Raw genomic sequence first — 24426 nt, forward strand, 5'->3', positions numbered from 1 at the left:
TTGGAGGAAGAACAATACTGAGTTGCATCCCAAGAACACCATACCTACTATGAAGCATGGGGGTGGAAATATCATGCTTCGGGGCTGTTTTTCTGCTAAGGGGACAGGACGATTGATCCGTGTTAAGGAAACAATGAATGGGGCCATGTATCCTGAGATTTTGAGCCAAAACCTCCTTCCATCAGTGAGAGCTTTGAATGGTTGACCAAATACTTATTTTCCACCATAATTTACTAATAAATTCTTTAAAATTCCTACAATGTGAATTCCTGTATTTTTTTCCACATTCTGTCTCTCACAGTTGAAGTGTACCTATGATGAAAACTACAGACCTCTGTCATCATTTTAAGTGGGAGAACTTGCACAATCGGTGGCTGACTAAATACTTTTTTGCCCCTCTGTATATATATATATATATGTATATATATATATATATAAGAAATACTTGACGTTCAGTGAATTATATATATATATATATATATATATATATATATATATATATATATATATATATATATATATATATATATATATATATATATATATATATATATATATATGGGCTTCACGGTGGCAGAGGGGTTAGTGCTTCTGCCTCACCATACGAAGTTCCTGCAGTCCTGGGTTCAAAATCCATATATATATATATATATATATATATATATATATATATATATATATATATATATATATATATATATATATATATATATATATATATATATATATAAGAGAAAATACTTGAATTTCAGTGTTCATTTATTTAGACATATACATACACATAACACTCCTCTACTCATTGTTGAGTTAAGGGTTGAATTGTTTATCCTTGTTCTATTCTCTGTCACTATTTTTCTAACCATGCTGAACACCCTCTCTCATGATGCTTGGCTGTGTGGCACGCACAAAAGTGCTTTCAGCAAATGCACTAGATTCTGGAATCTTCCATCTCTCCCTAGCATGGCCCAAAACCGGCCAATCTTTGCTTCCTGAGAAAGATCTTCACTACCAAGCACTTGGTAGTCCACTACTTCTTCCCGGAGGCTATCCAGGTCCAATTGCAGCTGCGGCTTGGAACTTACAAGCGTATTTCTTCATCTTACTCGTCGTCGGCGTCGCCATGGCTATATCTTCCTCGTTCTTCTGCTTCGTCTCCTTGTTGTGTGCGCAGTTGTGCACTGCACTTTCTAAAAGCCGTAGATGTTATTGTCACATGTGCATGTACAGTAGATGGCAGTATTGTCCTGTTTAAGAGTGTCACAACATTGCTGTTTACAGCAGACAAACTGCTTTACGGTAGACGAAAACGTGACTGCTGCTGTTGTGTGTTGTTACCGCGCTGGCAGGACGTTAATGAAACTGCCTAACAATAAACCCACATAAGAAACCAAGAACTCGCCCTCGATCATTCTACAGTTATAACGTCATTGGACAGGCCGATGTTTATATTGTGGGAAAGCGGACGTGAAAACAGGCTGTCGGCACGTTACTCCGGTCTGCATGGAGCTGGAGGGGGCGTGGCCTCCAGCTCCGCCTGAATTTCGGGAAAAAATTTGTCCCGGGAGGTTTTCGGGAGAGGCGCTGAATTTCGGGGGTCTCCCGGAAAATCCGGGAGGGTCGGCAAGTATGCTCTTGGATTATGTCCATTTCAGGCTAATCCAGTAGAAAGTTAGAAGTCACACAGTGACAGGAAATTTCAAAATAAAACGGAGGAGCCATATTTGAGTTTTGTTTTGTCATTATAGTGCGGTGTACAAACAATAGCTCATGTGCGTGGTCATCATTTTCCTGACTATAGATGCAGTGTCTTATTTGTGAATGTACTTACCGGTGCATCACAGTGGCGGTAAGTTGTAACTTAAAAGATTTGCAAGGCTTTGCATGTAGCATGACTTGAAGCTCAACACGTCAGTGTGCTTTTATTTTGAGCAATTTTAACTGGTGCTTGTAGATCATAACTTGTTTGTCACACTGTTCACCAAGAAAGGATGTTGTATTTTCCATCTAGTGTCGTTTTATTTGTGTTATTTTACATGTATATATATATATATATATATATATATATATTTCTATGTGTAGAAATCTATATTTATAATTTAATCACTTGTTTCATTTTCAACAAGTTTTTAGTTATTTTTATATCTTTTTTTCCAAATAGTTCAAGAAAGACAACTACAAATGAGCAATATTTTGCACTGTTATGCATTTTAATAAAACAGAAACTGATGACTTAGTGCTGTATTTTACTTCTTTATCTCTTTTTTTCAACCAAAAATACTTTGCTCTGATTAGGGGATCCATCAATCCATTTTCTACCGCTTATTCCCTTTCGGGGTTGCGGGGGCGCTGGCGCCTATCTCAGCTACAATCGGGCGGAAGGCAGGGTACACCCTGGACAAGTCGCCACCTCATTGCAGGGCCAACACAGATAGACAACATTCACACTCACATTCACACACTAGGGCCAATTTAGTGTTGCCAATTAACCTATCCCCAGGTGCATGTCTTTGGAAGTGGGAGGAAGCCGGAGTACCCGGAGGGAACCCACGCATTCACGGGGAGAACATGCAAACTCCACACAGAAAGATCCCGAGCCTGGATTTGAACCCAGGACTGCAGGAACTTCGTATTGTGAGGCAGACGCACTAACCCCTCTTCCACCGTGAAGCCCTGATCAGGGGATGCTCGAATTGAAAAAATGTTCACAGGGGGTACATCACTGAAAAAAGGTTGAAAACCACTGGCCTAGTGGTTAGAGCAGGGGTCTCAAAATCAATTTACCTGGGGGCCACTGAATGCAGAGTCTGGGTGAGGCTGGGCCGCAAGAAAAGATTTCTTCAAAAAAATTTTTGGTCCGTGCACATACAAACCCCGTTTCCATATGAGTTGGGAAATTGTGTTAGATGTAAATATAAACAGAATACAATGATTTACAAATCATTTTTAACCCATATTCAATTGAATGCACTACAAAGACAAGATATTTGATGTTCAAACTCATAAACTTTATTTTTTTTTGCAAATAATCGTAACGTACATGTAAATAATTAATTTCATTATTTGTTCTTAGAAAATGTTATGGAACAGCGTTATTCCTAACACGGGGAATGTGAAACCAACATCTAATCTAAATCACCAGAAGGATTCCTGAGCGCCGCCAGCGCTGCTGCTCACTGCTCCCCTCACCCCCTAAGAGGTGGAACAAGGGGATGGGTCAAATGCAGAGGATAATTTTACCACACATAGTGTGTGTGAGACTATCAGTGGTACTTTAACTTTTAACTATAATACGTCGATAAAATATAAGGCTCATGTTACATCATAAACACATTTAAGTCGGATCAGATGATGTTTATCTGGGATATGGCTCAGATGGTGAAGCGGCCGTACCGGCAACTTGAAAGTTCCAGGTTTGATCCCAGCTTCCGCCATCCTAGTCAAGTTCATTGTGTACTTTGGTAATACACTTCACCCTTGCTCCTGATGGGTTGTGGTTAGAGCCTTGCATGTCTTCAGCGTGTGAATGTGGAAATAGTGTTAAAGCGCTCTGAGTACCTTGAAGGTAGAAAAGCGCTATACGAGTACAATCCATCTACCATTTATTGACCAAAGATATAGTTATGAGAAGATGCAAGCGATGTCTAACACAGAATATATATCGCCTTCTTTTTGTCACTTAATTACGGCGGACATGACCTTGGAGTTACGACAATGTCGCAGCCAAGTGTGAAGCGACCGGAATGAGAATCAGCACCTCCAAGTCCGAGTCCATGGTTCTCGCCCGGAAAATGGTGGAGTGCCATCTCCGGGTTGGGGAGGAGACCCTGCCCCAAGTGGAGGAGTTCAAGTACCTAGGAGTCTTGTTCACGAGTGAGGGAAGAGTGGATCGTGAGATCGACAGGCGGATCGGTGCAGCGTCTTCAGTAATGCGGACGTTGTACCGATCCGTTGTGGTGAAGAAGGAGCTGAGCCGGAAGGCAAAGCTCTCAATTTACCGGTCGATCTACGTTCCCATCCTCACCTATGGTCATGAGCTTTGGGTCATGACCGAAAGGATAAGATCACGGGTACAAGCGGCCGAAATGAGTTTCCTCCGCCGTGTGGCGGGGCTCTCCCTTAGAGATAGGGTGAGAAGCTCTGCCATCCGGGAGGAACTCAAAGTAAAGCCGCTGCTCCTTCACATTGAGAGGAGCCAGATGAGGTGGTTCGGGCATCTGGTCAGGATGCCACCCAAACGTCCAACCGGTAGGAGGCCACGGGGAAGACCCAGGACACGTTGGGAAGACTATGTCTCCCAGCTGGCCTGGGAACGCCTCGGGATCCCCCGGGAAGAGCTCGACGAAGTGGCTGGGGAGAGGGAAGTCTGGGTTTCTTAGGCTGTTGCCCCCGCGACCCGACCTCGGATAAGCGGAAGATGATGGATGGATGGATAGATGTGGAAGTCCCTAAATTTCTTGCAATTGCACTTTGAGAAACGTTGTTCTTAAACTGTTTGACTATTTGCTCACGCAGTTGTGGACACAGGGGTGTACCTCGCCCCATCCTTTCTTGTGAAAGACTAAGCATTTTTTGGGAAACTGTTTTTACACCCAATCATGGCACCCACCTGTTCCCAATTAGCCTGCACACCTGTGGGATGTTCCAAATAAGTGTTTGATGAGCATTCCTCAACTTTATCAGTATTTCTTGCGACCTTTCCCAACTTCTTTGTCACGTGTTGCTGACATCAAATTCTAAAGTAAATGATTATTTGCTGAGATAGGCGCCAGCGCCCCCCGCGACCCCAAAAGGGAATAAGCGGTAGAAAATGGATGGATGGATGGATTATTTGCCCAAAAAAAATGTTTATCAGTTTGAACATCAAACATGTTGTCTTTGTAGCACATTCTACTGAATATGGGTTGAAAATGATTTTTAAATCATTGTATTCTCTTTATATTTACATTAAAACAATTTCCCAACTCATATGGAAACGGGGTTTGTATATGCTGCATATTTGATAATAAATATTAAGGAAAATTATGCAAATTTGCGAACAGAATATTCCTAATGCTAACATTTTCACAAGTAAAAACTTCAATTAAAGAACATTGTCATTTTAAAAGACTGTCTAATGATCTATTGATGTGTTTAATATAATTCCGAACAAAGCTTAACTAATATACAGTACAGGCCAAAAGTTTGGACAGACCTTTTCATTCAATGTGTTTTTCATATTTTGATGATTATTTACTTTGTAGGTTGTCACTGAAGGCATCAAAACTATGGATGAATACATGTGGAGTTATGTGCTCAACAAAACAAGGTGAAATAACTGAAAACATGTTTTATATTCTGCGATGAGGTGGCGACTTGTCCATGGTGTACGCCGCCTTCCGCCCGATTGTAGCTGAGATAGGCACCAGCGCCCCCCGCGACCCCAAAGGGGATAAGCGTTACAAAATGGAGGAATTTTTTATATTCTAGTTTCTTCAAAATAGCCACCTTTTGCGCTGATTTCTTTTTTGCTCGATCTTGGCATTCTCTCGATGAGTTGTATGCTGGTTTTCACATCACAGGTGTGCTTGAAGTGTGCAAGACTGCACAGTTGCTCCCATTAGCCACATCTTGAAAGCGTTTCTTTTTTAAACATCTTTAATGCCCCCTTACAAAAAAATGACTTATGTATTTTTGTCTCTCATAGTGATTGTGAACAATAGGTAAAATTCCCCAAAAAGTGCAGTTCCCTTTTAAAAATATCAGACTTTGAACTCAAACAATGATGCTCTGAATGAAGGGTCCTCAATAAAGCCCAGACTTTTAAAAAGCTTGTAAGAGACGGGATTGCCCTCCTCTATGTAGCAGAACACTGGGTAGCCGTCAGCAAGGAGTCTGCGGGCCATGGTATGGACCACCACTTTGGCGTAACCCTTCTGTCTGCGCTCCGGCTGAGTATACAACATGCCTATTGCCAAGGATTCATACATCCCCATCCATGATACAGGCCAGAGAATTTAAGGGGATACCTTTAGTCAAAAATGATTTATGGGGGGTCATAAATCAATGATTTATGAGGGGTCAAGGCCAAAGGTCAATGATTTATGAGGGACCAAGGTCAAAGGTCAAAGGTCAAAGTCAAAGGTCAAGTTCAAAGGTCAAGTTCAAAGGTCGGGCTCAAATTATAAGGTCAAGTGGGTGTGGCTTACCCGGAAGAGGGTGGAGTTAAGACCTGCAGTGGGAGTGGTTAAACCAGGAAGAGGGTGGAGTTAAGACCTGACGAGGGAACAAAGGTGGGTTCAGTTTTTTAAGAAAGCAATGTCATCTGAGCAGCATGTGACCATATATTTGATAGTTTAAATGTTTACGATCGTTTGAAACAACTTCCAGATTTCGATGTATTGATGGCTGGGAATGTTACGTGGGGAGATGTGGACACGCACGCACTTCACACACACACACACACACACACACACACACACACACACACACACACACACACACACACACACACACACACACACACACACACACACACACACACACACACACACACACACACACACACACGGCAGAGGAGGGGTACAAAAGGGCGGTGTAAGGCTTAGTCATTATTTGGAGCTTTATACGTTAGCGTAAAGACTTTGTTCGATTCGGTCATGATTAGTGAAACGCCTGTGTCGATTTATAAAAATAATAAAAATTACATTGACGCTCCGCAAAAAAGTCGAGTGTTTCTAAATCGTATTCAGATGCCGCCGACCGAGTCTTTGCGTGAGAAATGGGACTTGGAAGCGTACGGGATGGAGGGATCTTTTGGATTTGTATTCAGATACGAAATGGGTGATATCTGCTTATTTCAGCTAAAAGAAAGAAGAGACGGAAGCCCTTTCTCGATATTTTCATCGTTATCTACCGTGGATTGGGAAGTTTTTGTTACGTGTGGAGATGTGGACACGCACGCACTTCACACACACACACACACACACACACACACACACACACACACACACACACACACACACACACACACACACACACACACACACACACACACACACACACACACACACACACACACACACACGCAGAGGAGGGGTACAAAAGGGCGGTGTAAGGCTTAGTCATTATTTGGAGCTTTATACGTTAGCGTAAAGACTTTGTTCGATTCGGTCATGATTAGTGAAACGCCTGTGTCGATTTATAAAAATAATAAAACTTACATTGACGCTCCGCAAAAAAGTCGAGTGTTTCTAAATCGTATTCAGATGCCGCCGACCGAGTCTTTGCGTGAGAAATGGGACTTGGAAGCGTACGGGATGGAGGGATCTTTTGGATTTGTATTCAGATACGAAATGGGTGATATCTGCTTATTTCAGCTAAAAGAAAGAAGAGACGGAAGCCCTTTCTCGATATTTTCATCGTTATCTACCGTGGATTGGGAAGTTTTTGGTGGACACGCACACACACGCACACACACACACACGCACACACACGCACACACACACACACACACACACACACACACACACACACACACACACACACACACACACACACACACACACACACACACACACACACACACACACACACACACACACACACACACACACGCACACATTCGTACGCACACATCGTTAAGACCAGAAGAGGGGACAAAGGAGGGTTCAGTTTTTACTGACCAGCCATTTGACAGTTTAAATGTTTACGATCGTTTGAAACAACTTCCATACCTCACGAAAACATATTTAAACAGATGGAAAAAACTATCGCAGAACACAGTGTAACCTAGCAACTGACCTTTACGATCGTTTGAAACAACAGGTCAGTTTGGGGGACAAAGGAGGGTTCAGTTTTTACTGACCAGCCATTTGACAGTTTAAATGTTTACGATCGTTTGAAACAACAGGACACGCACGCACGCACACACGCACGCACGCACGCACGCACGCGCGCGCACGCACGCACACACACACACACACACACACACACACACACACACACACACACACACACACACACACACACACACACACACACACACACACACACACACACACACACACACACACCCCATTACCTCTGCTATACCATGTTATTAGACATTGGTTTAACTCCATTTAAGCATTTAAACGTTAAAAGCATTGCACTTGTACGACGTTGTAATACTTTTTTTTTTTTACCAGCCGATGAAGACGAAGTGAAAGACGATGAACTTTGTTTAAACGATCTTACAAAGTTGGAAGATGATTATCGAGGTGTGTTTAAACCTTCGAATTATTTAATATTATGTGTATTCATTATTTTGTTTCATAGAGGAATTGCCGTAAGATCCTAACGCGATCGTTTTAACACAATCGCAGTCTGGTGAGTCAAATGATTCTCATTTTACAAGAAAAAAACATGCGGTATACAATACATATATACATATATTTACTTACAGATTTTCCGTTTACATCTCCGGCTCGCTCGTCTCCCTTAACGCTGGCGGATCCGTCAACGGCCGTTCCAGGCAGAGGAGAAGGCTTGATTGCGCCAAAGACTCCAGACATCGAATCCTTGCTCCGAGGGGAAATCATCGAAAACGACGGTGAATGTCCGACAGGCACCCGCTGTAAGTTTTTCTCGTTTTCTGTAAGCTTTTTAAGATTCTCAGGAGCTTTAAAGAGCTCCTCTCATTCCAATGTCTTTCGCTCAAATGAATTTCGCGCCTAAGGGGAATGGGCGGGGACTGATTCCGGAGGTGGGCGGTTGTTTCCGCCAAGCAACCTTCTGGTGTGCATTAGCGTCACTTACTGAAATGGAGTGTGGACCAAGATGGATCCCTACTCTATATTCTTTTATTTAACCCAATGTTTTTTAAATACGTGTATAATGCTTTATATCCTATGTGTTGTGAATTCCATCCTACAATATTTTCCAAGGAACCCAAAGAAATGTTACCACACCTCCCGCTTTATTTATTCTATAGATTGCCTGAACTATTTCATAAACTAAATCTTGTCATGTTTCTGATGCTATGTTTTTTTATGCTCATCAATGCACTGTTGGACTGCGAGCACACAACTACTTTCCTTGCTTTGTTTTCCTCTATCCAGTTAACTGCCATATAAATTGCTACCAATTCCCCCGTAAAAACAGATAGTTTATCACTGATTATTTTATTTAATACTATGTTTCCTTGTGGGATAACTGCTACAGCTCTTACCTTTATTTTTTTTTATATAGTTTTTGATGCATCCGTATATATCATATCTCAATCCATTTTTCTATCCGGTAACTATTTAAATTTCTATTCTTTAGTAATTGCATGTTTTCTTTTGGGTTATCAAACATCCACGGTGGTATTGCAGGCATTGGTACTGTAGGACTAACTTTAATATTGTCAATTTTAACTTTATTACATATGTCTCCTATAATCCACCCAAAACTATTCTTTTTTGTTTTCTCTTTTTCTTGGCAGATTGGTAGCACTGGACAAGTCGGATATCCTTGCTTGGATCCTTTTAAAGTTGCCCGATAAACTGCTGAGAGTTGATCTCTCCTCTTGTCCAAAGGTTTTTCGTTCATTTTTACTTGTAATACTGCCACTAGGGTTGATGTAGTAGCTCCACAACATAACCTTAAAGCCTGTGACTGGATCCGGTCTATTTTCCCAAGTCATGTTTTTGAAGCAGATTGGTAAATAATGCATCCGTAATCAATAACAGATGGAATTAAAGTTATAAATATATACATGTATTGTTTTCAACGTTAACCTATCAGCCCCCCAATCATTACCCCTCAAAGCCCTCATTATATTTAACACCTTTTTACTTTTTCCCCTATTTTTTTTATTTTCCGGAAGGAACACTCCTAAAGGAATAAATAAAGTACTATCTAATCTAATCTAATCAAATCTATTTTGCTGATGTGGGTTGACTAGTTCATATTTTTATCAAACCATATTCCTAAATATTTAAATACTTGTACCTCTTCTATATTTTCACCTTAGAGTTTTTATTTGGAGCTTGCTTTGTACTTTTGTCTTTGTAAAATGTATGACTTTTGTCTTTCCAACAGAGAATCTTAAACCTCAAGCCGTTCCCCAGTCTTGAACATTATTTACCACTTTGTTAGTTTTTTGATTATTTCTTTTGACTCTAAATAATATACTAGTCTTTCATTAATCTTTTTTTTTTTTTCCATTACTTTCCCCAAATTTATAATTTCCTGCCTCTTCCGGGTCTTACCCTGACTTGCATATTGGAATTGTTACCGCTAATTTTCCCCTCTGCCGGTCATTCTCCTTCTTCATATATCCTGTCATATCATTTCAAGACCACTTCTTTGACGATGCTACCTAAGTTTTTGATCATTTGATAACCCGCTAGGTCTTTCCCCGGTGACGTATTTTTAACCTTTTTGAAAATTCGAACCATTTCATTCAAAGAAAATGTCATATCCATAGTGTTGGTAAAGCTATTATCGTTGTCTTCCATCATTTCCCCAATATTTAAACTCATTGTTTTTCTCTCTTTTGTTTTTCCACATTTCTCAAATCATCATTACTGTGCACTTTAACACATGTTTTTGCTAAAGGTTCTGCTGTTTCTTTACCCGTGACTACATCTTCTTTAATAAATGTGGCACATCAGCCTCTTTACCCTTCATTCCTATCTTTACGAATCGTTATATATCCTTTTATTATAAAGTTTAAGTTTGGCTTCAGCCCTGTTTCTTGAATACAAATTATATGTGGTTTAGTTTTCATATTTTTAATATATCCCTTTAATTCATGTTCGGTTGCTATCAAACTTCTGGCATTCCACCGGACAATTAACAGGGTGTTGGAATGTGGTAACATGACTCCGTCACGTCTACTCTCCGTAGTACAGCTTGCACCCGGTCCCAAGATAGTTCTTTCAACAACTTTGCTGCTGCTTTGACAATCATTTTGATCTTCTCAGTCTTATTTTTTACTTTCATTTTGTATCAAAGCTGAGTTGTGCTCTCTGGTTTATTTTGCAAATGAACCGACAGAACATGATCATGTACAAGACTCGCCTACCCACAATGCACTGCAGCCCAACGCTCCTGGTCGGATGTTTTTTCGGGGTTCATGGAGAGATGCGGTAAAGAGTGGTAGCCAAGACACACGGTCACACACGGTCACACACGGTCACACTCGGTTATTATTTTGACCTGGGGAGCAGATTTAGAGGAAAAAATGTGTCTGGGGGGCCGGGATATCTGATTTTCAGGTACAAAAAACTTCACAATGACACAAAATAAACACAACAGTTAAACCTCACACTAAAAACAAGACATTGACTTGTACGTTCAAAAGACAGAATAGAACAAGTCAAGACATGCAATGCCATCTACAAAATGTTATGTAAATGTTAGTCATTACACACGCGGCTATGGTTTTGATGTATTTGTTACAGACATGTTTACGTCAAGTAACATCACATGGTTCCATTTGCACCTTTCAACAAATCTGAAAAGGAATATTAAGAAGTAAAACTTATATTTAATCCTACCTCTTCTCCGAGCACACGGTGACTGTACATACGGGTCGAAAAATGTTGACCTAATTCAGCATTTCTCAAAGTGTGGGGAATAGAGACATGACAGGTGGGGCGCGAGGAAAGGGAGGAAATTTTTATTTTTGATTTTTTTACTATGCTTTCATTTTCTATACACACTGTAAATCACTTTGTGATTCTGTCTGTGAAATCCGCCGTATAAATAAATGTAAATTACTTATTTTTCCTGTAGGCTTTAAATTTCTCGGCAGGAGCGAAAGTTTGACAGACATAGCAACAGTAACTTTTGCAGGCGGGGCTAAGAGGAACAAACCTTCGCGCGGATGGGTAGCAGGCTAATGTGCGGACCACAATTACACAAAATGGATACATTTGCAACTCGCACCTCAAAGGTCTGCGGAGAAACAAAAATATGACGGGTCTAATCAACCAAAAAGTCAACCTAAAAGAAAATATGGCGAAGGGTATCTTGCTCTTGGATTCACGGCAGCGGAGGTGGGGGCAGAGGAGAGACCCCTGTGTGTTCTTTGTCTAAAACGGCTACCAGCAGACAGCATGAGACCCAACAAATTAAAGAGACAACTCGAGACCTCATTGTTTTGTTGGGGCGATGGGGGTAGGTGGGCCTTGAAAACTAACCCCTTAGTCTAAAGTGGGGATGACAGAAAAAAAAAAAAGTTTGAGAAGCCCTGACCTAATTGTACGGATCTCACTTTAAACGGCAAACCGATCATTTAAATGTTTTCACTTTGAATATGAAACGAGGAGTAAAATGTACAATGTACAATATTATCAATTATTTCACAAGGACATGTTTTAAGGATATTGTACAGTATAATTAAATCTAAAATGAATGTGATCACTTTCAGGATCATTTTATTTTTAGCCAGTAAACAACTGTTATGTACTTTTGAATCGGGTTTTCAAAAAAAAAGAAAAAGGGAGGGACAATCAAGGATCAACAATGGCACGACTTTCACTAGCTTGCGTGAGGTCAAAAGACAAGAGATTTTAGACCAATGAGGTGTGGTAACATTTCTTTGGGTTCCTTGGAAAATATTGTAGGATGGAATTCACAACACATAGGATATAAAGCATTATACACGTATTTAAAAAACATTGGGTTAAATAAAAGAATATAGAGTAGGGATCCATCTTGGTCCACACTCCATTTCAGTAAGTGACGCTAATGCACACCAGAAGGTTGCTTGGCGGAAACAACCGCCCACCTCCGGAATCAGTCCCCGCCCATTCCCCTTAGGCGCGAAATTCATTTGAGCGAAAGACATTGGAATGAGAGGAGCTCTTTAAAGCTCCTGAGAATCTTAAAAATCTTACAGAAAACGAGAAAAACTTACAGCGGGTGCCTGTCGGACATTCACCGTCGTTTTCGATGATTTCCCCTCGGAGCAAGGATTCGATGTCTGGAGTCTTTGGCGCAATCAAGCCTTCTCCTCTGCCTGGAACGGCCGTTGACGGATCCGCCAGCGTTAAGGGAGACGAGCGAGCCGGAGATGTAAACGGAAAATCTGTAAGTAAATATATGTATATATGTATTGTATACCGCATGTTTTTTTCTTGTAAAATGAGAATCATTTGACTCACCAGACTGCGATTGTGTTAAAACGATCGCGTTAGGATCTTACGGCAATTCCTCTATGAAACAAAATAATGAATACACATAATATTAAATAATTCGAAGGTTTAAACACACCTCGATAATCATCTTCCAACTTTGTAAGATCGTTTAAACAAAGTTCATCGTCTTTCACTTCGTCGTCATCGGCTGGTAAAAAAAAAAAAGTATTACAACGTCGTACAAGTGCAATGCTTTTAACGTTTAAATGCTTAAATGGAGTTAAACCAATGTCTAATAACATGGTATAGCAGAGGTAATGGGGTGTGTGTGTGTGTGTGTGTGTGTGTGTGTGTGTGTGTGTGTGCGTGCGTGCGTGCGCGCGCGTGCGTGCGTGCGTGCGTGCGTGCGTGCGTGCGTGCGTGTGTGCGTGCGTGCGTGTCCTGTTGTTTCAAACGATCGTAAACATTTAAACTGTCAAATGGCTGGTCAGTAAAAACTGAACCCTCCTTTGTCCCCCAAACTGACCTGTTGTTTCAAACGATCGTAAAGGTCAGTTGCTAGGTTACACTGTGTTCTGCGATAGTTTTTTCCATCTGTTTAAATATGTTTTCGTGAGGTATGGAAGTTGTTTCAAACGATCGTAAACATTTAAACTGTCAAATGGCTGGTCAGTAAAAACTGAACCCTCCTTTGTCCCCTCTTCTGGTCTTAACGATGTGTGCGTACGAATGTGTGCGTGTGTGTGTGTGTGTGTGTGTGTGTGTGTGTGTGTGTGTGTGTGTGTGTGTGTGTGCGTGTGTGTGTGTGTGTGCGTGTGTGTGTGTGTCCACCAAAAACTTCCCAATCCACGGTAGATAACGATGAAAATATCGAGAAAGGGCTTCCGTCTCTTCTTTCTTTTAGCTGAAATAAGCAGATATCACCCATTTCGTATCTGAATACAAATCCAAAAGATCCCTCCATCCCGTACGCTTCCAAGTCCCATTTCTCACGCAAAGACTCGGTCGGCGGCATCTGAATACGATTTAGAAACACTCGACTTTTTTGCGGAGCGTCAATGTAAGTTTTATTATTTTTATAAATCGACACAGGCGTTTCACTAATCATGACCGAATCGAACAAAGTCTTTACGCTAACGTATAAAGCTCCAAATAATGACTAAGCCTTACACCGCCCTTTTGTACCCCTCCTCTGCGTGTGTGTGTGTGTGTGTGTGTGTGTGTGTGTGTGTGTGTGTGTGTGTGTGTGTGTGTGTGTGTGTGTGTGAAGTGCGTGCGTGTCCACATCTCCACACGTAACAAAAACTTCCCAATCCACGGTAGATAACGATGAAAATATCGAGAAAGGGCTTCCGTCTCTTCTTTCTTTTAGCTGAAATAAGCAGATATCACCCATTTCGTATCTGAATACAAATCCAAAAGATCCCTCCATCCCGTACGCTTCCAAGTCCCATTTCTCACGCAAAGACTCGGTCGGCGGCATCTGAATATGATTTAGAAACACTCGACTTTTTTGCGGAGCGTCAATCTAAGTTTTATTATTTTTATAAATCGACACAGGCGTTTCACTAATCATGACCGAATCGAACAAAGTCTTTACGCTAACGTATAAAGCTCCAAATAATGACTAAGCCTTACACCGCCCTTTTGTACCCCTCCTCTGCGTGTGTGTGTGTGTGTGTGTGTGTGTGCGTGTGTGTGTGTGTGTGTGTGTGTGTGTGTGTGTGTGTGTGTGTGTGAAGTGCGTGCGTGTCCACATCTCCACACGTAACAAAAACTTCCCAATCCACGGTAGATAACGATGAAAATATCGAGAAAGGGCTTCCGTCTCTTCTTTCTTTTAGCTGAAATAAGCAGATATCACCCATTTCGTATCTGAATACAAATCCAAAAGATCCCTCCATCCCGTACGCTTCCAAGTCCCATTTCTCACGCAAAGACTCGGTCGGCGGCATCTGAATACGATTTAGAAACACTCGACTTTTTTGCGGAGCGTCAATGTAAGTTTTATTATTTTTATAAATCGACACAGGCGTTTCACTAATCATGACCGAATCGAACAAAGTCTTTACGCTAACGTATAAAGCTCCAAATAATGACTAAGCCTTACACCGCCCTTTTGTACCCCTCCTCTGCGTGTGTGTGTGTGTGTGTGTGTGTGTGTGTGTGTGTGTGAAGTGCGTGCGTGTCCACATCTCCACACGTAACATTCCCAGCCATCAATACATCGAAATCTGGAAGTTGTTTCAAACGATCGTAAACATTTAAACTATCAAATATATGGTCACATGCTGCTCAGATGACATTGCTTTCTTAAAAAACTGAACCCTCCTTTGTTCCCTCGTCAGGTCTTAACTCCACCCTCTTCCTGGTGTAACCACTCCCACCGCAGGTCTTAACTCCACCCTCTTCCGGGTAAGCCACACCCACTTGACCTTGACATTTGACCCCGACCTTTGAACTTGACCTTTGACCTTTGACCTTGACCCCTAATAAATCATTGCCCTTTGACCTTGACCCCTCATAAATCATTGATTTATGACCCCCCATAAATCATTTTTGACTAAAGGTATCCCCTTAAATTCTCTCAGGCCGACCCTGGTAATCAGTGATGCAACATGATGGGAAGTTGCTGATGCGGAATGTGACATTGTCCTTGGTTTGTTCAGTTCCACCCAACTTCCATGTGCGATTTACCAGGTCAGCGTGGGAACAATCGAGGGATGAAATCCTGGATTCCAGCTGACTGTAAAACGAACAAAAATATATAAAAGGTTACTAAAAGTAGCGAGAAAATATGGAGAAGTGAGCACACCCCACACACGTCAACAGCCATGCGTGTATTTACTACACGCATCCATTATTGTCGTAATAGCTTGCAACACAAGTGAGTGTTGTCCTTTGTCACCGATTCTGTTCATAACTTTTATGGACAGAATTTCTAGGCGCAGTCAAGGCGTTGAGGGGTTCCCGTTTGGTAACCGCAGGATTAGGTCTCTGCTTTTTGCAGATGATGTGGTCCTGATGGCTTCATCCGACCGGGATCTTCAGCTCTTGCTGGATCGGTTCGCAGCCGAGTGTGAAGCGACCGGAATGAGAATCAGCACCTCCAAGTCCGAGTCCATGGTTCTCGCCCGGAAAAGGGTGGAATGCCATCTCCTGGTTGGGGAGGAGACCCTGCCCCAAGTGGAGGAGTTCAAGTACCTAGGAGTCTTGTTCACGAGTCAGGGAAGAGTGGATCGTGAGATCGACAGGCGGATCGGTGCGGCGTCTTCAGTAATGCAGACGTTGTACCGATCCGTTGTGGTGAAGAAGGAGCTGAGCCGGAAGGCAAAGCTCTCAATTTACCGGCCGATCTACGTTCCCATCCTCACCTATGGTCATGAGCTTTGGGTCATGACCGAAAGGATAAGATCACGGGTACAAGCGGCCGAAATGAGTTTCCTCCGCCGTGTGGCGGGGCTCTCCCTTAGAGATAGGGTGAGAAGCTCTGCCATCCGGGAGGAACTCAAAGTAAAGCCGCTGCTCCTTCACATCGAGAGGAGCCAGATGAGGTGGTTCGGGCATCTGGTCAGGATGCCACCCGAACGCCTCCCTATGGAGGTGTTTAGGGCACGTCCAAACGGTAGGAGGCCACGGGGAAGACCCAGGACACGTTGGGAAGACTATGTCTCCCGGCTGGCCTGGGAACGCCTCGGGATCCCCCGGGAAGAGCTAGACGAAGTGGCTGGGGAGAGGGAAGTCTGGGTTTCCCTGCTTAGGCTGTTGCCCCCGCGACCCGACCTCGGATAAGCGGAAGATGATGGATGGATGGATGGACAAGTGAGTGCCAGAATGATTGCGTCTTTCCAACAGTCAAGCATGGTGATGGTGCACGTCATGGTCTGGTAATGCATGAGTGCTGCCAACACTGTGGTTCACTGAGAGACATTGGGTTGTACGGTATACTGGTATTAGTATAGATTCAAGATTCAAGATTGTTTATTGTCATATGCACAGTTAAACAGACAGTTTACCGAACAATGAAAATCTTACTTTGCTTTACCCTTCAACAAGTCACACGGTACTTAGCTAAAAAATTAAAAAAATCAAAAATCAAAATGTATATACAAGGCACAGTAAGTACATAACATTATTGCACATTCTGATTGACAGTCAACAGTATAAATATGGAGGTGACCTTGGGTCACAGCAGCAGTTAAAGTGTCTTTAGTGAGCAAAGGTAAAAAGTGTCTACAGTGATGGTTCACAGTTCGGGGGTGGTCAAGGTACCTGTCTTGTTCAAAAAGACGAAGTAAAAAGGAGCATTCACAAGCCTGATGGCCTGTGGGTAGAAACTGTTTGTCAGTCTCGTAGTCCTGGATTTCATGCTCCTGTATCGTTTGCCTGATGGTAGGAGGCTGAAGAGACTCTGCTGGGGGTGTGTACTGTCCTTTATGATGTTGTGTGCTCTCCTGGTGGCCCTGGTAAAGTACATGTCCTGTAGTGAGGGGAAGGCTGCTCCTGATATGTACTGAGCAGTTTTAATCACTCGCTGGAGTGCCTCCCTGTCCTTAGCAGTGCAGTTTCCATACCAGACCGTTATTGAGCTGGTAAGGACACTCTCAACCGTACTTCTATAGAAGTTGCTGATGAATTGTGGGTGGCATACCAAATTTTCTCAGCCTTCTTAGGAAGTACAGTCGCTGCTGGGCTTTCTTTATTGTTTGTTGGGTGTTGTAATCCCAGGTGAGGGTCTCGCTGATGTGGGTCCCGAGGAATTTAAAGGTTTTCACCCTGTCTACCTTTGTCCCCCCTATGTACAAAGGTGTGTACTGTGCACTCCTTCTCCGTGGGTCAATAATCATCTCCTTGGTCTTGTCTGTGTTCAAGGAGAGATTATTATCCTGACACCAGGCCACCAGTTCCGCTACCTCACTTCTGTACGCTGCCTCAGCTCCCACCGGTGATCAGTCCGACGACCGTAGTATCATCTCCAAACTTGATGATACTGGTGTTGTTTTGGGAGGCCACACAGTCGTGTGGAAAGAGGGTGTACAGTAGGGGGCTCAGCACGCAGCCTTGGGGGGTCCCTATGCTTTGAACCTTTGTGCCTGATGTCTGGTTGCCGATTCTGACTGACCGTGATGTTAATGAATCATATTCGATACGATACCGCTTTTGGAAAGTACCAGGCCGCAAATCCGATGACACAACTACAAAGTCGATCATGGAACTGCGGGCTAGGGTGTCCTGGTGCAAAGTGAACATATGGACACCCATATGTTTGAACATGGTGTTTGTTATGGACAAACTTTGACGAGCACAAAAGTCCAATAACAAAACACCACTCGGGTTCAGATCCGGGCGGCCATTCTTCCCAATCACTTTTCTCCAGGTTTCACTGTTGTTGCCACATGTTGAAGTCCCCCAGCAGAACAAGGGGATCCCCCGAGGGAGCACTCTCCAGTACTCTCTCGAGTGTACTGGGTACTCTGAACTGTTGTTTGGTGCGTAAGCACAAACAACAGTCAGGACCCGTCCCCCCACCCAAAGGCGGAGGGAGGTTACCCTTTCGTCCACTGGGTTGAACTCCAATGTGCAGGATTTTTCTACCACCTGTCCTTTAATAATTTTGACAAAATAATAGAACGGAAAATGACACAATATGTTACTGCATATGTCAGCAGACTAATTAGGATCCTTTGTTCTCTTACTTACTGCTAAAAGAAAAGTTCTCTACTGTCTCGTATGTTCACTATTTTATTTAAGGACAAACTTGCAATAAAGTTAAAATTTAACCCCTAATTCCAACCCTTGATGCTGAGTGGCAAGCAGGGAGGTAATGGATCCCATTTTTACAGTCTTCGGTATGGCTCGGCTGGGGTTTGAACTCACGATCTTCCGGTCTCAGGGCGGACACTCTAACCACAAGGCCACTGAGCAGGTGGCATTGTTTAAGGTACTGTAAGATTTTTTTTGCTGAAATAATGCTTATAATGCACATTTTTGTGGTCCCCTTTATTTAGAAAAGTATCAAAAAGTACAGAAAAGTATTGCAATACATTTTGGTGCCGGTACCGGTACCAAAATATTGGTATCGGGACAACACTACTAGTTCACTGACAGACACATTATTTTTATAGGTAATGTGACATTTTAAAATAACAACCATGTGACCCAACATGATAAGGAGCCCAAAGATAAGATAACAAGTGCCTCGCTGAGGATTATGAAGGTGAGGGATTGGTCAAGTACATCACCAGACCTGGATCCAATGGAGCACCTGTTGGGCATCCTTTCATTTACCATGAATGATTAACGTGGACCCCGACTTAAACAAGTTGAAAAACTTATTCGGGAGTTACCATTTAGTGGTCAATTGTACGGAATATGTACTGTACTGTGCAATCTACTAATAAAAGTTTCAATCAATCAATCAATCCTCAAGTGGGAGGAATGTGGATGAGTGCAAGTTATCAAACAAGTTCTCATGGAGGAATAGAAAAGGATTTCACTAACCATCTCTCATGACCTCTGTGTTTTTTTTTTTTTTCTTCTGTCTGTTTCTCATTGACAACCTGGACACACCTGTTCTCGGCTGCCAATCTGACTCCTATGTATGGCAGCCCTGCCCATTGCACATGCATGGATCATTGTTCACCGTGAGTGATTGTCCCTTGTCAGTGCTGCTCACCCTGATTTTGCTGTGGCAGTGTCCCACATTTGGTTACATTTAGGGGAAACCCTGGTCCTGTACTTGATAACTATTTTGCTGGTCAACAATATCTTTATTTTTCAGAATTTTAAGTTACATTGAATGAAAAATGCTCATCAGCATGAGGATTTAGTCTGCCGTTTGTCACTCACCACTGTCTCGTCCACACAAGGAGTGCGTGCATACATACAAAAGCAGTCAACTGACAATTTGCAGTCATGTTGTTGTGGCAGAATATACTTTCAATGACAGCTAACGCTAGTAGCTAAACTTTGCCACATAGCTGTCATTAGCTGACAACAAACAAAGATAATGCCTGTGCGTGTTTTCAACCTCAGGTGGCAGTCGAAAAGCGTGCAGACTTTCGAAAGTTGAGTTGAGTTGAGTTTCAAACATGCATGCATACAGCATGATACATCCCAATTTCCAGTTTCTCTATTCAACATGTTCGAAAAGGAGTAGGCAGAAGCAGAGCTTATTTATTTCTACCCCTTTTTCTTTACATAACAGTTGCTAAAACTTTTGTTCATTTCCTGTCCTTAATTTGTTCACAATATACTCCATAAGTAATAAGAATACAAATAAATACAATATAATTTGTGAAGTAAGTTATATTTCATATGGTGGGATAAGTAAGTTTATCTTGAAAATGAATGGATGGATGAAATAAATCCAGAATTTTTATCATGGTTCTTCTTGTTTGTACTTTGTAAACACTTTTAGTTTGAAGAGTTGCTTGAAGTAGATTATTTTAGTACATTGTTTGATTTCTTTGTTTAATTAATTCCATAATTTAATTCCACATACTGATATACTGAAGGTCTTAAGTGTTGTTCGTGCGTACAAATGTTTTAAATGACATTTTTCTCTAAGATTATATTACTTCTCTTTTGTTGAGAAGAATCGTTGTGCATTCTTGGGTAGCAGATTATAGTTTGGTTTGTGCATACTTTCAGCTGTTTCCAAATTCACCATGTCGTGGAATTTGAATATTTTCGATTCACTGAATAGAGGCTTGGGATGTTCTCTATATTCAAAATTATGTATTATTGTAATTGATCTTTTTTGTAACACCGTTAATGAATGATGTGTACTTTTGTAGTTATTTCCTCATATTTCTACACAATAACTCAGATATGATAACACTAGCAAGCAGTAGAGAATATGAAGAGATTTTTGGACTAGAACATGTTTTGCTTTCTTCATTATTGACGTGTTTATTGCTACTTTATGTTGTATATTTTTTACATGAGATTTCCAGTTCATTTTATCATCAATCATTATACTTAGAAATTTGGTTTCATATACTCTTTCAATTTCTATTCCGTCTATTTGTATTTGTGTTTGACTTTCTGTGTGTTGGCCAAAAAAGGTAAGTTAAAGATTATGAAAATACATTTTGGCTTTGCCTGGAAATAATGCTGGCTGTATCATTATATTGCATTGATTTCATGTATTATTTGTCATGACGTTTGATTGCTGACTGCTGCAAATGTCTGGCCCAGACAGCGCTGTTTTAAAAATCTGGCCCAAATGAGTTTGTAATTGAAAAGCCAAGGCCTATTGTAACAACACGACTACACATATTCTTAGAGCATTTAACTGATCGCGCACCTGGACTGTACAGTTTGTGTTCGAAAACATTTCGCCTCTCATCCAAGTAGGCTTCATCAGTTTATGCTGGACTTTAAATAGTCAGATCTAGATAGAAGCTGGTTAAAAACCTCCAATTATTTATCCCCATCACTCCAACTTGGCCGTGCACACCCTCGTTGTGTTGTGTTTTCAAAATACACTTTATTACCAAAAGTATTTGACCACCCATCCAAATGATCAGAATCAGGTTTCCTAATCACTTGACCCAGCCTCAGGTGTGTAAAGTCAAGCACTTAGGCAGGGAGACTATTTTTACAAACATTTGTGAAAGAATGGGCCGCTCTCAGGAGCTTAGTGAGTTCCAGCGTGGAACTGACATAGGATGCCACCTGTGTAACAAATCCAGTCGTGAAATTTCTGATGGACGAGTCCAGGTTTGGAGGTTGCCAGGAGAACGGTACGTTTCAGACTGCATTGAGTGCCACCCACACTGGTTTAAATGTAACTTAGATATTGGGTTTCACTATGTAAAGCGCTTTGAGTCACTAGAAAAAAGCGCTATATAAATATAATTCACTTCACTTCACTTCATTGTGCTGAGTGTGAAATTTGGTGGAGGAGGAATTGGAGTGTGGTGTTGTTTATCAGGAGTTGGGCTTGGCCCTTTAGTTTCAGTGAAAATAACTTTTAATGCTCCAGGGCACCAAAACATTTTGGACAACTCCATGCTCCCAACCTGGTGGGAACAGATTGGAGCGGGCCCCTTCCTCTTCCAACATGACTGTGCACCAGTGTACAAAGCAAGGCCCATAAAGACATGGATGACACAGTCTGGTGTGGATGAACTTGACTGGCCTGCACAGAGTCCTGACCTGAACCCGATAGAACACCTTTGGGATGAATTAAAACGGAGACAGAAACCCAGGCCTTCTCAACCATCATCAGACCTCACCAATACACTTTTGGAAGAATGGTCGAAAATTCCAATAAAAACACTCCGCAACCTTGTGAACAGCCTTCTTAGAAGAGTTGAAGCAGTAATAGCTGAAAAAGGTGGACCGACATCATATTGAACCCTATGGGTAAGGAATGGGATGGCACTTCACGTTCATATGTGAGTTAAGGGAGGTGTCCAAAAACTTTTGGCACTATAGTGTACATTCCTGGATAAATGAGAACATCCATAGACAAGACTGCAATTAGTTAGTTGCTTCTCTTGGAATGGTTCTGTGAATTTGTACACGCTTCGGGGGAAAAAGCTAGGATTGACAGCCTGAATGCTAGATTTATTAATCCTGACAATCAATTTTAATTTAATATTCTGAGTAATTTTGTGAGTTTATCAAACAAAAATAGACATAATAGTGCTACTATGAACCTACCAATCCATTATTCATAAGTAATAATGTGTTAAAATGTTCAGATATTGTGTTTTTAAAATCAATGGAAATTTAGTTTCCAGCAAAGAACAATAGCTTTCCAGCTTGTATTCTTAGGTTATTTAAATTAAGAGGACAAAACTAAAATTTACAGTAGAGGAATCAATTTTTAAAATATGTAAAGTAAGAACGAATATAAAATACAAATGAATTTCAGTTTTAGGAGTTAAAAGGTGGAACAAGCTCAGTGATGAGTTGAAGACATGTAGTTCTTTGTTAAGGTTAAAGAAAGCCTTAAAAGGTGAAATAATGGAAAATTACAAAATATAGCAACGATTACTTTCTGTCAGGACTGTGACTTGGATTTGTATTGCTTCTTCGATGCAGAGAATATTTGGGACGAGCCAGGCGTGAACGTGAGTACATATTTATTGATTAATAAACAAACAGACTAAAACAAGAGGCAAACAAATGGCGCGCTCAAGGGCGGAAAACTTGGCTATAAAACAAAAGACTAGCACAACGGCAGTTTAACTATAAACATGAACAAAAACTTGCACTGTGGCAGAACTATGAACAACTAAAACAAAACACATACTGTGACCGAAACAAGGGGCATGGATCGCAAGGTCTTCGAAGACATGAAGGAGGTGCAGCATGTTTAGATGTGTAAAGTTCCCAGGCCCAGAAACAGAAAACAAATAACTTAAATACTAGCTGTGGTAATTGGAAACAGGTGTGAGAGCTGAGGACCGGGGCGTGAATAGGAGACCAGGTGGAAACTAATGGGTTACTATGGAAACCAAAATAAAACCAGGAAGTGCAAAACAGGAAACAAGAGTCCAAAAAACAAAACATTAAATGATCAAACATAAGACCTGTTTCACAGGCACGACACTTTCATCCTATTGATTTTCTTAGTGTTGATGTTCCAGGCAATCAAATTTTCAGTGAATGTTTAGGAGCCTATTCCCTTTTCGGTCATTCTTTTTCTTTTTGTGTGTGTATGTGTATGATCAATAATATGTATAATCTATGTTCTTAAATTGATCACACAAAATGTGTCACCTTTAGGATGCATCTCGATTCCTTTGGGTGCACGACGCCCAGACAGGCAGGATTGCGGGTAATAAGCTGATTTAATATACAAAAAATAAAAGAACACTTGTGCAAACAGCAAAGTAAAGGCGTGCCGGAGCGCACGAAAAGCTAATGATAATAGCTAGAATTGTGACAAAGTCCAAAAACAAACGTGCCGCGTGCACGGGAAGCTAAGATAAAACTTAGCACTGAACAAGACATAGGAAGAAACAAAAGTGACTTGTTGCATGAAGCAAACAACAAACCAAGGACGAACAAAGGGAGCAGGTGGACTTAAATACAAAAAACATAATCACAGACAGGTGTGACAGGAGCCCGTGCAGGAGGAGCAAATTAAGTTACCATGGTGACCAAATATAAACGAGGAAGTGTTCAAACACAGGGATCGGCAGAGTCCAGAAATAAACATGATCAAAACATATCAGAAGGCAAAACAATAAACGATCCGTGTAGCGGATCGTGACAAAATGGTTGATTATATGACCGAAATAAACTAATTTCATTTCATTACTGTTTATAATGATAAGACGTCATGTATATAATGATAAGAAATCATGTACTGTAT

At 41.4% G+C, this 24426-nt stretch overlaps 1 protein-coding gene across 1 annotated transcript in view; it reads right to left on the minus strand.

Annotated features, from left to right (window-relative positions):
• Positions 1–5616: 5616 nt before the first annotated feature.
• LOC133559130 (glycine N-acyltransferase-like protein 3) overlaps positions 5617–24426 on the minus strand; it is a 38833-nt gene continuing 20023 nt past the window's right edge. Inside the window, exons 7-8 of the mRNA XM_061910554.1 lie at positions 15683–15834; positions 5617–5986 (exon numbers count right to left, since the gene is read on the minus strand). Of these exons, the coding sequence (XP_061766538.1) occupies positions 5739–5986; positions 15683–15834 (400 nt within the window). The 3' untranslated portion in view covers positions 5617–5738. The remainder of the gene's footprint in view (positions 5987–15682; positions 15835–24426) is intronic.

This window comes from Nerophis ophidion, linkage group LG09 (assembly GCF_033978795.1).
Source record: "Nerophis ophidion isolate RoL-2023_Sa linkage group LG09, RoL_Noph_v1.0, whole genome shotgun sequence".
Classification (NCBI taxonomy): Eukaryota; Metazoa; Chordata; class Actinopteri; order Syngnathiformes; family Syngnathidae; genus Nerophis; species Nerophis ophidion.